Source organism: Tupaia chinensis, unplaced genomic scaffold (genome assembly GCF_000334495.1).
Source record: "Tupaia chinensis unplaced genomic scaffold, TupChi_1.0 Scaffold139927_1, whole genome shotgun sequence".
Lineage (NCBI taxonomy): Eukaryota > Metazoa > Chordata > Mammalia > Scandentia > Tupaiidae > Tupaia > Tupaia belangeri.
In genome coordinates, this window is record NW_006199806.1 from 369,795 (window position 1) to 386,832 (window position 17,038).

Sequence of the window (17,038 nt, forward strand, 5' to 3'; positions counted from 1 at the left end):
AAAGAGACAAAGTAAGCCACCAGGTCTGGGGACTTCAACTGCAGTTGGTCACATGGGGAACCAGTGCTTTTAACCACCATGCCACCTGCCAGCCCTACCCGACTTATTTAACACAAGAGAAAAATAAACACTAGTTTGTTGAAGCTACCATTTTTTTTCCTTTTCTTTTTTTTTTTTTTTTTGGAGAGATTTTTGCTACAGGGCGCGTGCGCTCCCCAGACAGACAGAGAGAGACATAGAGACAGAAAGCGAGAAATCACTCCCCAGGGGGGATGGTCACGCCGCAATCCCTTCTCCTCCATTCTCCTCTCGGGATCTTGGGCACGCACGCACACGCGCCCGGCGTAAGTTTTAAGCCACTGGGTCTGGGACGTGAACCGCGGTTGACTACGTGGGAGTCCAGTGACATAGCCATTACGCTAACTCCTGGTTCCCTTGAAGCTACCATTTTTTTTCAGGTTTCTGCTACTAACAGATAAAGTGAACATGAGAGAACATGGCTATCAATTTTCTCTAGCGTAAGCCCCAAAGACCTAGAACATAAGCTTTATTTTCTATTAATAGATTCAGAGTAGAATGTGGGTCAGAAGTGTCTTTTGGAAGGAGACTGAGTGACCTAGACTGAGGGACGGGCACCTCAGTGAGCTGTCAGTGAAAATGTGTATGCTTCCTGCTGCTGAAACAAACTGAGCGGCTTCAAAGAACACAGATTTATCATCTTACGTTCAAGAAGCCAGAAGTACAAAAGGGGTCTCACTAGAATCAAGGTGTTGGTAGGCTATTCCCTCTTGAAGTTTTAGGGAAAAAATTGTTTTTCTTTTCTTTTTCCGGCTTCTAGAAGCTGCCTGCACCCCTTGGCTCACGCCCCCTTTCATACACACAGGTAGCAATGGTGGGTGGAGTCTTCCTCACACTGTATATTCTTCTGCTTCCCTCTTCCACATGGTAAGGACCCTTGTGATTACAAGGGGCCCACCTGGGTAATCCAAGATTATCTTTCTTCTCACAGTTGGCTGACTCACAATCTTAACTCCATTTTATTATTTAGAGAGAGAGAGAATTAAAAAAAAAAAAAAAAGCATCCTGACCCAGCAGCTTGAAAAATACACTGGTACATATACATGCATGCCCCAAATCCTGACAAAATGGAGAATTGTCCACTTTATTATGTATGCATGCATTTCATGGTAGAGAATGAGAGAGAAGCACCCCCACAGTACTTGGTCACACTATGATCCAAGTACTTCCTCCAGTCTACTGGGATTTTGGGTACCTGCACACATGCTTGGTGTGTTTTCAAGTGGACCAGACCAGGAACTCAAACTGAGGCTGGCATGTGGCTTCCAGCTCTATAGTCTGGTATGCTACCGGCTGCACCACAGAGGCTGGTCCACCAGTGGCTCCCTTAATTCATCCTTGCCGTGTAACATCATAATCAGGTTGTAGAGGTTAGGCTGTGAACATCTGACGGTGAGCATCACTCTGCCTACCATCAGAGTCTACACCAGTTGGAGACATATATTCTGTCTCTTATCTGGTCCCCTGGACACTTGTTGGCCTCCATGAATTCTCCACATCCTGATGGGAGGCAGCAGTCAAGCAGACATAGCAGTGAGGGCTACTGGTAGTTCCCAGATCTGAGGGATAAACATGGAGGTAACAGAGAGACTGCCAGTTTGGGAAGACCTAACATCTAGGACGATGAAGCATCCATAAAAATAACCACGGATCTTATGGTTGGGGACCAGATGGGTTGCGATACAACACAGAATGCTGGCATGGAGGTGCCTTACCAAGGGCCAGGCAAGATCACTCTCCACAATGTCAATGGGATGACCGAGGAGCCCTACCCTCTTTGCACCCCAGAAACCCTCCTGGAAGGGAGAAGGAAAAGACCTGGGACTCAATCCCCAAGCATCTAAATTGACTCAGAAAACTATGAAGTTACTGAGGAAACTCTAATTTGACTAAGATGAAGTCTTTGTCTCTAGGTTGTATGGGAATTTAAGGCAGAAAGCAGGTTGTTATCAAAAAATGATGTTCCTATTTTACACTCACGGTTTTGTGCTGAGAGTTATAGTTGCTACATTTAAATTGAGACGATGATGTCGTGTCTACCTTTCTGATGAGAATTTTGAGAGGGACTTCACAGTAGTGCACCAGTGAGGCATGACATGCTGAGATAATCCCCAATGTAAGGGTTCAAGTCCTGAGACCTCCTTGGGTACACTGGGTGCATGTTTGCACATAATCTGGGTTTGACTGAAGGCTGAGGGTGAACTGTGGTGTTGGAGGTGTTGGAGATGCTGTCTCTCTCCTTTTATCTCTCCTCTCTGTCCTTGTATTCATGGAAGAAATAAATACCAACTTCAAAAAAAAAGAGATCATGGGAACCAGCAGTTAGCGTAATGGCTATGTCGCTGAACTCCCACGTAGTCGACCGTGGTTCACGTCCTGGACCCGGTGGCTTAAAACTCACGCCGGGCACGTGTGCGTGCGTGCCCAAGATCCCGAGAGGAGAATGGAGAAGGGATTGCGGCGTGACCATCCCCCCTGGGGGGTGATTTCTCGCTTTCTGTCTCTATGTCTCTCTCTCTCTGTCTGGCGAGTGCACGTGCCCTATAACGAAAACCTCCCCCCCAAAAAAAAATTATAAAAAAAAAAAGGAGATCAGCAGGTGGCATAATGGTTACATTGCTGGACTCCCACGTAGTTGACCACAGTTTGAGTTCTGGACCTGGTGGCTTGGAACTCAAGCCAGGTGTGCATTCATGCCTGAAATCCCAAGAGGAGAATGGAGAAGGGATTGGGGGCTTGGCTAGCCCCTTGGGGTGTGATTTCTTGATTTCTGTCTGTTTCTTTCCAATGCTCCAGCGAGTGCACATACCCTACAGCAAAAATCTCTCTCTCAAAAAAAAAAAAAAAAAAAAAAGAATAGTAGGAGAAATGATGTTATTTCAAAGCATCTGGTGAGATGAAAGCTCAGTGTAAATGTGCATTTGCCTCGCTGAGCCTCATCCTCTCACACATCGGCCATGTGGGTGAGGGTATCTGAAGTCGAACTCCGGAAGAATGAGTAGGTGACATTTTGCTGAGGTTGTTTCCACATAACTACCGCACGCACAGGAACAAACCATCAGACTTTCAGCTTCTTTCTTAAAGCATAGCTTGATATTAAACCCAAACCTGCCCTCAGCTCTGGGCCTTGCACAGCAGTGTGATCAGCTGGGGCTGCAGGCAGGGCCAGGGCTGGTGCCCTTCCTGGGTGTGAGAGCAGGTACCTCACCAGGTTCATCCTGGGTGGCCACTTTCTGTGTCTCAGACATGTGGCCAACCCTCTAATGGCTTTTCATCCTTATCTTACCAACCGTCATATCAAGTTATCCTAAAGATCATTCAGGGTGCCCTCTAAAGGAAAGTGGTCAGAGGAAGAACTCTAACACTTGGAGCCTCAGGCAGATTTAATTGTCCTGGTTTGACCACGGCTTAAAGAGCAGCATTTCAAGTGACCGGAGAACCTACGACTGCAGACTGGTGATGGGCCATTCTCTGTGTCGTCTGGGCCCTGGCACACCAGAAGGACTCACTTTCTGGCTTCTTCACCTTGAGCCCACGTTACCAAGGCTGATGCCTTGAACTGGGTCTCAAAGTTCCTGGACTTATTATGGAGAAAGTTACTGTTACCAGTGGGCTAGTCATGATAATCTGAATAATGAAAAAATGTTTCATCTTGTATTTTAGGCCAAGGAAAACATACTGATTACAGTATCAGTAATAAAGTTAACTAGTATTTATTGAGTGCTTATGATGTACTAGGCACCAGGCTAAGGTACTTTACATAGATGATCTCATTTTATCCACATAAGAGCTCTGAGGGAAGAGGATGATGATCACCCCATTGCAGAGACAAGATGGCATGTACAGAGGCTCAAGTTCCCCAGCTATGGCCACCAAACTTGCGAGTGACTAAGCCAGTGCTCGAACCCTGGTCTTTCCAAATCTGGAGCCCGAGTATTCAGCAGTATACCACTCAGAGCCTTTACCTCCACTGCTGGAGGGAATGCAGCAGTGGTGTCTGGGGGATGCTCTCTTGGAACCACATTTCTTACCTCAGCAATGGTTAGGGGGCCAACAACTGGGAGCCTTTGGACAGGAATGGAGGGAACTTCTGGGTGCCTGGGACTCTCATACCAGGATCAACTCACGGGAGTGAGAGTGGTGGGATGGAAAAGGAAAGCAGAGCTCAGTAATACTGCCTTATATAAACCAGACTGTGACCTGTTTTCAGTGTATATCGTCCACAGACTACTACAGCAAAAGCATTTTCTTAAGCATAAAGTTACATATAGCAACATTAATTACAGATACAGCTCGGTGGATTTATGCAGTCCCTTCTCAACAATCCGGGATGGTTCTGTGATCTTGGTACGGTGGCCTCACTGTCACATTCTGGAAAAAAACCAGACAGACTGGAACAGGAGGGCTGCAAACCTAGATGTCACACGATAGCAGCAGCAGGCGAGAGACCAGGTGTCTTCTGGTTTTCATAAATAGGGGCCACATTCCTCTGACATTTTTGAACATTTCCTGTTCTTGCGATTGTTGAGGTGTTGGGCAGTCCACCTTCTGCTTTCCAGACCCCTCTCTGGTGACGGCAAGGCTGATGTCCTGTCAGTCTGCCATTTTTGTGTCTGGACCAGGCTGTCCATGATTTCCAGGCCAGACATTTCAATATTTCAATACTGGACCGAAAAAAAGGAAGGAGTAGGTGGGTAGTTTAAGTCTCGGTTTCACAGTCCGCTGGTGGGTGGGGTAGAGCAGAGGAAGAGAGAGTGCATGTGGACAGACAGACTGACTATGGCGACCTCAATGCCCTGACGAACACCACCACAGAAACACGTGGCTCTTTTTCTTCTTCTTTTTTCATTTTTATAGGGAATATTAGTCAATTCACTGTCATTTAAAACAGTGCGACTACGCTTGGGCAGTTGGAGTTCTAGTACCTCTCCTTCCTCGGAAGGAAGGAGTCCAGGGTGATTCCTGACCCCTGTGATCCCAAGAAGCCTCTCTGGATTTTGCCTGGACTGGACTCCTTCGGTTTTACGAATGCAGGATGTTCTCTGTGCCTGTGCTGCTGCCACTGCTGATGACAAAGCTCCGTGAGTTGGATACCACGAGGGCTGGGGACATCTCTTCAGGGTCCTCCATCTCTGGCGGGTGGTCGCCCCCGACAGGCCCCTGCAGGCCTGTGTCCTGGGTGGCCGGTTCTGAGTCATTCTCCCCGCACTGCAGCGGGAGCAGTGCCTGGTGTCTGGTCAGGGCATCGCTGCCTTTCTGTGTCTCCAGGGAGTTCTGGTGTGTGGAATTCCTGTGAGCGGTGGTGTTCTTCTGAGGCTCGTCAAAGCTCAGGGAGAAGGTGACTGTGCCACTGCCGAAGATGACCTTCTGCTTGCACCGGGGCTGCTGCGACTGCTGCGGCTGCGGCTCCTGCTGGGTCAGGGCCAGTGGGTGCTGCTGTTTCTGCCTCTCGGGCTGTGGGAAGGGGTCTTCGCTGTTGCTCTTGCTGCTGATGGAGGATGAGGGGGTGGACCCTGTGGAGCCCCCGAGGCTGCTGGAGCGCTTGCGGGAGACGTTGCTGCGGCGCAGCGTGGCCCGGGCCGCCACCTTGAAAGCGTGAGCAGCGGTGCTGCAGCGCACCTCCTCGATGGTGTTACGGGCCGGCTTGAAGAGGATGATGTAGACCTTGTTGAAGAAGATGCAGGCCAGCAAGCCAAAACTGGCCGCCAGGATGGCGATCACCTCCACGGCAGAGACGAACTTGCCGTAGGTGCTGGCATAGGCCGGGATGAAGGAGATCCAGACGATGAAGAAGATGAGCATGCTGAAGGTGATGAACTTGGCTTCGTTGAAGTTCTCCGGCAGTTTCCGGGACTTGAAGGCAAAGAAGAAGCAGATGGCAGCCAGCAGACAGGTGTAGCCAATCAGGAAGCCCAAGGCCATGAGCGAGCCCTCGTGGCATGTGATGAAGATGATCTCGTCCTCTAGCTCATGGTTACGGTAGCTGGAGGGGGGTGCGGTGTAGAGCCAGATCACACAGATGACGATCTGCATGAAGGTGCAGAGGAAAACCAGCAGGAACTGCAGGTTGAGCCCCCACCACTTGCGATGGAAGCTGGTGGGGATCTTGGCCTCAAACACCAGGAGGACGCGGTTGGTCTTCACCAGGATGCACGAGATGCAGAGCACAAAGCTGATACCGAAGGCCGGCTGGCGCAGGCGGCACGTCCAGTCCTGGGGCTCCCCGATGAAGAACAGGGAGCTGGAGAAGCAGCAGAGCAGGGAGAAGAGGAGGAGGTAGGACAGCTCTCGGTTAGTGGCCTTGACGATGGGCGTGTTGCGGAACTTGATGAAGACACCCAGGACAAAGGCAGTCAGGAAAATGCCCAGCACAGCAAAGAGGGTGAGTGCGATTCCAAAGGGCTCCGTCCACGACAGAAACTCAATCTCCTTGGCAATGCAGGAAGTGTGGTTCTCATTGGACCAGAAGTCATCTGGGCACTTGTCACAGGCACTGGCATCTGCAAAATGTCCCAGCAGAGAGTTAGTCACTGTGTGGCCTGGACTAGGGTTTGTGAGTGCATGCAGTAGTGAGGGTACATAGGTTTCTGGGTGCAATCACTGTGTAGTTTATTTAATGATGAAATCATTGTTAGCTTTACACTATCAAAAATAGGTTGAGGGCCCACTGGTGTCATGGTAGTTAAGGCAGCTAAATATCACACGACTGGCTGAGTGGCTTGAGTCCTGGACCCCGTGGCTTGAAAGACTGCACATGTGCGTGTGCTTGTTTAATATCCTGAAAGGAGAATGAAGGAGAAGGAACTGTGGCATGGCCATCCCCCAGCGGGGGGTGGGGGTGGGGGGAGTGCTTTCTCACTCTCTCTCTCTCTCTTTCGGGCGAATGTACGTGCCCTATAGCAAAGTTTATATAAATACAGTTGTCAGAAAAGTCATGAGCATTTTTGCATAGAAAACTCATGATTTTTCTGACAACCTAAGACATAACTCTAACTGACATACTTAACGTCCCGTGCCTTTGATGGTTCTGTGGCTTGTTTTCCTCTGCACGTGGCGGGGCACTTGTTTCCTTTGCACTACTTGCTGATCGCTTGTAGCAGAGCATGATCATCCTTGCGAGATGGTGACTGGCCTGTGCACCAGGGGTCTGCGTGCTTTGTCAACTTTTCACAGAGTGACTCAAGCTTGATGAATAATTTTGTGGTTGTTTTTACAATAAACTTTATTGTGTATACCTGAGCTTTGCAACATGATGTCATGGGATCCGCTGAGAGAGTAAGACGGTTACTGCACATGGACCCATCTACCATCTCACATATACTCTGATTTATTTTCAATACATGGATGGGCTTCAAGACTCGCCACAGCAGACTTTCTTCTAGACCAAGACAGTATCTCACGTACACAGCCTCTACCTCCCTCCCTCCACATTCATGGCTCCCCCCGGACATTCATTCACTGGATGAGTATCGACTAGCTCTCTGCCCTGTCTCAGGCAGCGCGCAGTTCGGGGCAATGAAAGGAACATGGACTTTGCATTAGAGATCTGGACGAGACCCTGGCCATGCCATTACTAGCTACATGACTTTGGTCAGCCTCCTTAATCTCTCTGCACCTCAGCTTTCCCATTCGTGAAACGGAAGCATTAATAACCCCATTGTTGCAGTGAAGAGGAAATGAGCTAATAACAATTACTAATGTTTATAGAATACCTCTAACATGCTTACTTGTTTCACTTGACAAACATTTATCTAGAGCTTACCAAGTGATTTATCAACATTAATTTGTTTAATTTAAAAACTCTGTAAAGAAGATTTAATTATTATTATTAATTTTTCAGAAGAATTTTGCTATGGGGAACATGCACCTGCCAGATAGATAAGAGAAAGACAGAAAGCAAGAAATCACCCAAGGGGGACGGCCACGCCACAATTCCTTCTCCTCCACTCTCCTCTCAAGATTTTGAGCATGCACACACACATGCCGGTGTGAGTTTTAAGCTGCCAGGTCCAGGACTTGAACCGTAGTCAATTATGTGGGAGTAAGCCTGCCAGGTCCGGGGCTGGACCCGTAGTAAATTATGTGGGAGTCCGGTGATGTAGCCATTATACCATTTCCCGGTCCTGGGAGGTTTAATTATTATTCTCACTTAAACCTGAGGCGGGGGTGGCAGGTGGCATGGTGGTTAAGGGTGCTGGACTCCCACATGGCCGACCGAGTCCTGGACCTGGCAGCTTGCTTTCTCACGTTCTCTCTCTCTCTCTTACTCTCTCTCCTCTCATACTCTGTCCCTCTTTGGTCAAATTAAAATAAATAAGTAAAGTTAAATAAAATCATTCTAAAAAAATAAGTGAAATAAACCTGAGCACAGGAAACACATATGTAAGACAGCAAGTACAGTGCCAAGCACCCAGCAGGCCACCTATCGTGACTGAAGCCTGGAAGCGAGAGCAGACAGAACCTGGCCTATTGGAGGCTGCTGAGCTCTGAGAATAGGAAGACAGCATTGGAGAGCAGTATCAAGGCAAGAGGAAAACACGTATCAGGAGTGTCTGTAGACTTGGACGGCCTTTTCTCTTCCCCCGGTGCCCAGCCTGGTGTGATGCACAGACATACCCTCGTTAAATAAGAAACCATGCTAAGCACCATCTCAGCCCAGCCCTTCCGTAGGCTTCACTGACCCCAGGACCCTGGAGTGGACGGACCCCTGCACATGTTCCCGCACACGCTCCTTTACCTGTCTCATCGCTGTACTCCCCATCTGGACACTCCACACACTCGAAGCAGCAGGTGGGTTCTCCTTCAATGATCCCTTTCCTGGTCCCTGCCAGGCAGTCTCGGCTGCAGTTGGAGAACGGCACCTGGGGACAGAGAGCATGAAAATGAATGGCTGCAGCTCTGGACCCATGCCTGGCCAGGAGTCTGTCTCACAGCTTCTTCAACACATGCACGGCAAAGAGGGTGGGCCCGAGAACAACAGCAGCAGACTCTGGGCCCAGCCTAGGCAGAGTGAGGTCCAGAGCCCTTGGTCCTATTATCTGTGAAGGAGAGAGATGCCTGTGAACGAATGCGTACATGTGCACACACGAACACACGCATCTATGGGACTCTGTGAAGACTAATTGTTGGGAGTCTACATAGTGACCAAATCCTACTTAGATAATTCTCTCTCCCATCCCCTCCAAGTCCAGGAATGAGATACCTGTTTATCCTCCATGGCTGTAAAAGCTTAAGACAAACTAAAAGATAAAGGGATGGGGACCCAGACACAAAGGGACAGTCACAACGGTAGGTACTGAGATGAAGGCAAATTTAGACAACTAGACTCAACTTTGCAGCAAATTGCAATTCATACATTTTTATATTTTGCTCTGCAGGGTAATTTCTGGGATCCTTGTAATGACTCAGTGACGCAGCCAGGATAGAAATAGAGGAATCAGAAGGAAACGAAGGACCAGCCACGCGGTATGGTGGTTAAGGCACTGGGTCTCACATGGCCAACAGCACGGTTTGAATCCCAAACCTAGTGGTTTGATCTGACCCCCTCATGGGACCCTGGACTGTGTGTCCTGCCACAGGCTTATCCTGACCTGAGGAAAGGGGGTGAGAGATTTGTACTTTCACACCACATCTCAGTTTAGGGTCATTTCAGGGGGATGTAAATTTCTAGGTTTTTCTGCCTCTCTGTTTTTGGGCAAAGTAGGTTCCATTAGTCTGCAGCCAATATTCTGAAAAAAAGAAGCATATTTTGGTTATTGGTAGCAAAAATACCCAGCAGTCCTGGAGAGACACAGAATCTAAGGGGACCGGAGAAGAGTAACACTGCTTCCCACCACTTGAAACCAAAACAACACTAAGCACACTACGAACAAACTCAGAGGACAGCGGGAAGAGAGCACACCCTCATCATGCTGGGTTTATCCAGAGATGCAGACCACTTTAACATTAGAAAAGCTGTAAGTGTTCCTCATTGCACTAACCAATTAATGGAGAAAGACTCTTTGATCCTCAATTGATGAAAAAAAGAATGTGCTAAAATTCAATACAAACCAATGAGAAAATCTTAGTGAAAAAGAGTAGGAAGAGATATCTCTACCTTGAAAAAAGACAATAAAAACAAAAACCCTTACAATAAACACCATTATATATGAGAAAATACTAAAAATATTTAATCCTTGAAAACAAGTATGTCCACTGTCTCCATTACTGCTTAGTCTCACACTGAAGGTGTTAGCTAGGGAAATAAGACAGGAAAAATAAGGGCATAAATATTGGAAAGGACCAAATAAAACTGCTAGTATTTGCAGATTATATGATAGTCCACTTAGAAAACCCAAGAGAATAATCAAATTATTAGAAATAATTAGAGAGCAGCCCCAGCTAAAATACCAGAGATTGCCACTGTTCTGATAAGAGCTTCATTAGTTTTTCTTTTTATTTTTAGAGAGATTTTTTTGCTATAGGGCATGTGCACTCGCCAGAGAAACAAAAAATCAGAAATCACTCTCCAGAAGGGAAGGGATTGCAATCTTTTCTCCTCTATTCTCCTCTTGGGACTTCAGGCATGCATGCATACATGCCTGGCATGAGGTTTAAACCACCAGATTTGGGACTCAAATCATAGTCAACTACATGGGAGTCCAGCGATGTAACCTTTACCCCATATGCTGGTCCTACACTTTACCTTTTATTGTATGCTTTTACTCAATTCCAGGTCCTTAAATGGCATTTTTTAAAAAAGATTTTTTGCCATAGGGTATGTGCATTCACGAGAGAGAGAGAGAGAGAGAGAGAGAGAGGAAGAGAGAGACAAAGACAGAGATAGAGAGAGGGAAAGTGAGAAATCACACACACCCACCCCCTCAGAGGGATGGCCACGTAACAACCCTTTCTCTTCCATTCTGGGTATTTTGTGCATGCATGCACATGAGTCCAGCATAATTTTCAAGCCGCTGTGTCCAGGGCTTGAACCATAGTTGGCTAGGCTAGAGTCTAGCACCTGAACCACCACACGACAAATGCTGGTTCTCTTAAATGACAGTTTGGGACAATTTTATCATTGCTCCATCATTTTGAAAGCCTCTGATTCTGAAATTCCAAGTAACTGAATACTTATTCTCAAAATTTATTAGTTCTTTACTACCTAATAGTATATATGTTTCAGAAACAATAAAACACATCACTAGAATTAAGTCTATCTTGGGGACCAGCAGTTAGTGTAATCGTTCTGTCGTTGGACTCCCATGTAGTCGACTGTGGTTTGAGTCCCGGACCTGGTGGCTTAAACTCATGCCGGGCGCATGTGCGTGCATGCCCAAGATCCCGAGAGGAGAATGGAGGAGAAGGGATTGCGGCGTGACCATCCCCCCTGGGGGGTGATTTCTCGCTTTCTGTCTTTCTGCCTCTCTGTCTCTCTGTGTCTTTCTGGTGAGCACACGCGCCCTATAGCAAAAACCTCTCAAAAAAATATTTCTCTCTCTCAAAAGAAAAAAAGAATGATGGTTGCTGAACACTTTATCAAGGTAAGATAAACTAAGGTTTCCTTCTTCTTTTTTTTTTTTGAGAGGTTTTCACTGCAGGGTGCTTGTGCTCACCAGACAGAGAGAGCCATAGAGACCGAAAGTGAGAAATCACCCCCCAGGGGGGATGGTCACGCCGCAATCCCTTCTCCTCCATTCTCCTCTCGGGATCTTGGGCACGCACGCACATGCACCCAGTGTGAGTTTAAGCCACCGGGTTCGGGATGCGAACCGTGGTCGACTACGCGGGAGTCCAGCGACATAGCCATTACGCTAACTGCTGGTTTCCAACTAAGGTTTCCTTCTATTCCTAGACTTATGAAGTTTTTGTTTTTAATTCAAAAAACTGTTGAATGTTATAGAATACCTACCTCCCTTATATCTTCTCATACTGTTATAGGACATTTACTTTTTATTCCATTAATGTGATAAGCTGTATTTATGAACTTTATAATATTTGGCTATCATTATATTACATTACATTACATTACAACTGGATGCCATCATGAGATATTACATATCTTATTCACTGCTGGTGCAGGTTTGCTGATGTTTCATCTCGGATGTAAGCATCTATGTGTAACTAATGTCACTGGCCCTTAGTAGTCTTTGCTTGTACTGTTCTTACCTGTTTTGGGTATCAAGATTATGCTAGCCTCATAAAATGAGTTTAGTAGCTTTCCCTGGTTTCTATTAGGCTATACGTGCCCCAAATTCTCAAAATGTCTTCAACAAGATCAAAATGTATTTCTCACTCATAGGAACGTGCAGGCGTGTGGTACAGAGAAGGCACTCCACACTGATGGAGGCCTAGAATCTTTCTACTTTCTACTTTGTTGTTCTGTCATGTTTGGTCTTGATCTTACCATCCTTAATGGTGGCATCTAGTTTCCAGGAGGTAAGATAGAGAAATGCGAGAATAGGAGAGCAAAGGATACTTGCAAACACTTCCTTTAAAAAGATTTACAGAGGCCACCACAAATACTCCCACTTACTTTCCATCTCTAGGGTTTAGTCACAGGGCCACACTTAGCAGAAGAGAGGCTGGGAAATATCACATTTACCTTGGGTGGCTGTGTGTCCAGCTAAAGTAGAGTTATATTTCATAAAGAAAATGGGGACTACAAACATTGGGAGGTTGTGGGAGTCTCGGCCATGCCTTTTTTTCTCCTTTATAATGGGTAATGCACAGGCTCAAGGTCACACATGACCCGAATATAGAGCTGAGATTTATACCCACGTCTGTCTTCAAAGTCTGAACTTTCCACGGTACCAAATTCTGCTTGGTATTAGCCAAGGATTAGAAGAATGTCACTCTCTGAGTCCTTTTACAGCATCCTTCAGCTAAAGAGAAATTCTATCAACATAAAAAAGAACTAAGGGAGCCACTGGAAAGTCATTTTGCAAAAAGCTGTCAATTATCTCCAAGTTCCCCCAGTAGCCCTTATACAAGAAGTCTGTCCAGCTTTGACCAAGGAAGCTCATCTGAAGTCCAAGCCCCTAATTAAGATCTCTTTTTTTTCCTTATTTGTTGCAGCAAAACAAGAAAAAAAAAATATATTGGCAAGATGGTGCAGAGGATGGTATGGTACTCTGGGGCCACAGCTAGAGCCCTCGGACTCTAGTCTCAGCTCTTACCCTAACCAGCCTGGCCTGGGAAATCACACTTGCCTCTCTAATCCTCAGTGTTTTTTGTTTTTTGGTTTTTTTTAGAGGTTTTTGCTACAGGGGGCATGAGCTTGCCAGAGAGACAGACCGACAGCGAGAAAGCACCCCCCAGGGGGGATGGCCACCCCTCAATCCCTTCTCGTCTATTTGCCTCTCTTGGGATCTTAGGCATGCACGCACACACGCCTGGCATGAGTTTAAGCCACCAGGTCCAGGACTTGAACTGCACTCGACTACATGGGAGTTCAGCAACATAGCCATTACGCTAACTGCTGGTCCCTCTAATCCTCAGTGTTTTCAAACTCACATTGGAGGACTGGATACAGGGATCTTTAAAGATTCCTCTAGCTGTAAAGGGCTGCATTAGTAATTGAGAGTGCTGATTAAGATATAACGCTGGGACCGACAGATGGCGTAATGTTATGTGGCTGGACTCCCACACAGTCAACAGCAGTTTGAGTCCCAGACCCAGTGGCTTGAAACGCATGCTGGCACATGTGCATGTATGACCAAAATCCCTAGAGGAAAATGGAGGAGAAGGATTATGACATGGCCACTCCCCCTGGGGGATGATTTCTCGCTGTCTGTCTCTCCAGCAAGCACACACGCCCTGTAGCAAAAATCTCTCTTAAAAACAAAAAAAGATATAATGCTACATTGGGCTGGCAGGTGGCCTGGTGGTTAAGGAGCTGGATCCCACATGGCCAACTCCATGGGTCAAGTTCAGGACCCCACGGCCTAAAAACATGCCTGCCACGGGTGCATACATGCCTGGGATCTTGAGAGGAGAATGGAGAAGGGGTTGCAACATGGCTGTCTCCCCGGGTAGGGGAGTGATTTCTCACTTTCCCTCTCCCACTGTCTCTTGAGTGAGTGCACATGCTCTAAACAAAAAAATTTAACAAATGCTATATTAATAACTCTTTGCATTTACAGAGTGCAATTCAGTTTATAATATGCCTTTATATCCTAGATCTCCATAATAACTTTGTGAGGTATGCCCAGAAGCCATTAATAGATAATTATAATTAAATGTAGATTTTTGTGGTCATTTCTACAAAAGCATAGAGAAGATAGAGTGAATTGGATTCTAATATTTCTTGAGTGTCTACTGTGTGCTAGGTTAGAGGTAATGTGTCTATAGAAAAATCAGGTTTAATTTAAAACTTGTCAGCTATTCCAGGAACATAAATGACTGGATTTATGAGGTCTTTCTGTGATAGGTATTTGCTAGTGTTTAAACCCATGATGCACAGAGCCTGGCAGAGGACATAGGGTTAGGGAGAACTGGAGAAGAGTGGGTTTTCATGCAGGAGGAGAGATGCAAATTGCACCAATTAGAGATAATCAGTTATGTACATCAGCGGGGGTGGGAGAAAACCTAAATGAGCCAACAAAGGTAACGGTTGATAGTTTAGTTGATCAATTTAGACTCTGGCCAGTTGAAATGTATGATAATGTAGACAAAGGTATAATTAACCAACAGAGAAATATCACCTCTAGAGCCCCAAACTCTCCACCTGGAAAAGGTCATGATGTTTACATTTCAGAATCCACCCCTGAAATAGAAGCTAATAAATACTGCACACTGGATGAGATTCACTCTTTATAGAGCCCTTCCCCTGGGCAATAGCCTGCATATTGAGAAATGGTGAGATTGTAGCATTTCATCAGAACCCTCTCAACCTGAGACACATTTGGTAAAAAGATGACGTTGAATCTGGTCATGTTATCAAAAGTGATTGCCCAAGATGCTCCAAGGTGATAGTGTAAAAGAAAAAAGCAAGGGACCAGTAGTTGGCGTAATGGCTATGTCGCTGGACTGCCATTGTAGTCAACCATGGTTCAAGTCCCGGATCCAGTGGCTTAAACTCACGTTGGGCATGTGTGCATGCGTGCCCAAGATCCTGAGAGGAGAATGGAAGAGAAGGGATTGTGCCATGGCCATCCCTCCTGGGGGATAATTCTTGCTTTCTGTCTCTCTGTCTCTCTCTCTCTCTTTCTGATGAGTGCACATGCCCTATCACAAAAAAAAAAAAAAAAGAAAGAAAGAAAGAAAGAAAGAAAGAAAGAAAGAAAGAAAGAAAGAAAAGAAAAGCAAATGCAGAGAAGTGTGGAGGGTCTTCTCAAGTTTTCCTGGGAACATTAAAGAGGATACTCTGTCTAGGGTTTGTGTTCTTACAGAGGAGCTGAGTCCTCAGCAGCTTACTACGTCCTAGATGCAACCGTCCTAGAATGGTCGCCATTGCACCTTACCACATATCTTTTCCTTAAGTGCATATTTACTCAGTGATGGGCTCTGGTTATTAATCAGACTTCTAGATAATACTCAAGGAAGGGGGCCTTGACTACAGTCATACATGTTCTCTTTTTCAAAAAAGTCTCCCATAGTAGAATAAATTATCCTTTAGATTGACAGCTTGGCCCTGAGACATCTGTATGACAGGCACCTACCTCTGTGTGATTTGTCCGGGCCATAAATGACAGCAATCACACCAAATGCCCCGGTCTGAAGCCTCCAGCTCTGTTTCAGACTATAGCATTTTTCAATATCTGTTATTGATAACTGGATTGGGGACAATTCTTTGTTATGCAAGATTGTCTCACATGTGCTGGACCTTTAGCATTCTTGGACCCTAAGTTCTGAAGGTCATTAGTACTTCCTGGTCATTGCGACAACCCCAAAACAGCCTCCTCCACTCTCAAACTTAGCCCTCAGCCCCAGGAGAGAGCTGCTGGCTTGAGTGATATTTAAGATTGCTTAAACATTTCGCTCTGGTTGGGGCAAGTTTTAGCCAAGGAAGCTTTATCGCTAGCTAGGAAGTCATGTTTGTAAAAATTAAAATTATTTTAATACAATAAAAAGGCATGGGGCTAAGGTCCTGAGGATTCTCCTCTGTATATCAAACACTTAAGGATTTCACAGGGAACTCTGAAGATGCAGAGGCCAGTGAGTTGAGGGCAGTGGAGCCTCATTTTGGAACCCAGGGGTGAAGCCCAAGGCTCTCCCAGAGTGTGGCACCACTTCCTGCCTACACTGTAGGTGTCTGGTGTTCTGAGGGCTGGCACGTACCTCCCTGGAGAACCCACTCCACAATATTTTCTCCTCGTTGATGAAGAGTCTCTCTCCCTTCTTGGCATAGACGTTGTAATACCCAACTTCCTTAAACATGATGGAGCCATCCTCTGGGGAGAGGTGCCAGTTGATGATGGAGTAGTTTCCCACCAGATCACCACACTCATCGAAAGTCACTTGCTCGCCCATATTGTTGGTAAAGTTTAGATGTCGAAGGTGCTTCAGGACCTACAGAGGAATGGAGACACATGAGTACAAGTCACGGGTTACCACGTATGGTTGTGTAGGATGTGCACTGCATAAGGACAATGCACTATCTTATTCTACCACAGTGAGAGGAAGATTTAAGGAAGAGGCACCTTCTCCTTATGCTAATTTATGCTAAGATGAGATTTATATTATGTATGCTAAGATATTTGCATGCAGTACTGCAGCAGCCCTGGTAAGCCATCAGCTTACTTATAACTCAAATTGTTGAGTAGAGTAGGAAACACTTTTTGAAGAGAAAGGAAAAGGAATATATCTCACCATGGCCACTGGCCAAGGCAAGGCTTCTGCAGGTGCACCATCACCTTGCAGAGCCCCAGGAGGGGCTGGGTTTGTAAGCCAGGGCCCATTCCTGGCATCCTCTGAGGTGAGCATCAGGAAGGAGTGGAGGCATCACCAGCTGCTCCTACCATCTGCACCTTCTTTTCCT

At 46.3% G+C, this 17,038-nt stretch overlaps 1 protein-coding gene across 3 annotated transcripts in view; it reads right to left on the reverse strand.

Annotated features, from left to right (window-relative positions):
* Positions 1-3,530: 3,530 nt before the first annotated feature.
* CASR (calcium sensing receptor) overlaps positions 3,531-17,038 on the reverse strand; it is a 97,224-nt gene continuing 83,716 nt past the window's right edge. For all 3 annotated transcript variants that reach the window (XM_006162362.3, XM_014593205.2, XM_006162361.2), the window contains exons 5-7: positions 16,339-16,569; positions 8,816-8,939; positions 3,531-6,578 (exon numbers count right to left, since the gene is read on the reverse strand). In XM_006162362.3, coding sequence (XP_006162424.1) covers positions 5,101-6,578; positions 8,816-8,939; positions 16,339-16,569 — 1,833 coding nt within the window. In that variant the 3' untranslated portion in view covers positions 3,531-5,100. The remainder of the gene's footprint in view (positions 6,579-8,815; positions 8,940-16,338; positions 16,570-17,038) is intronic.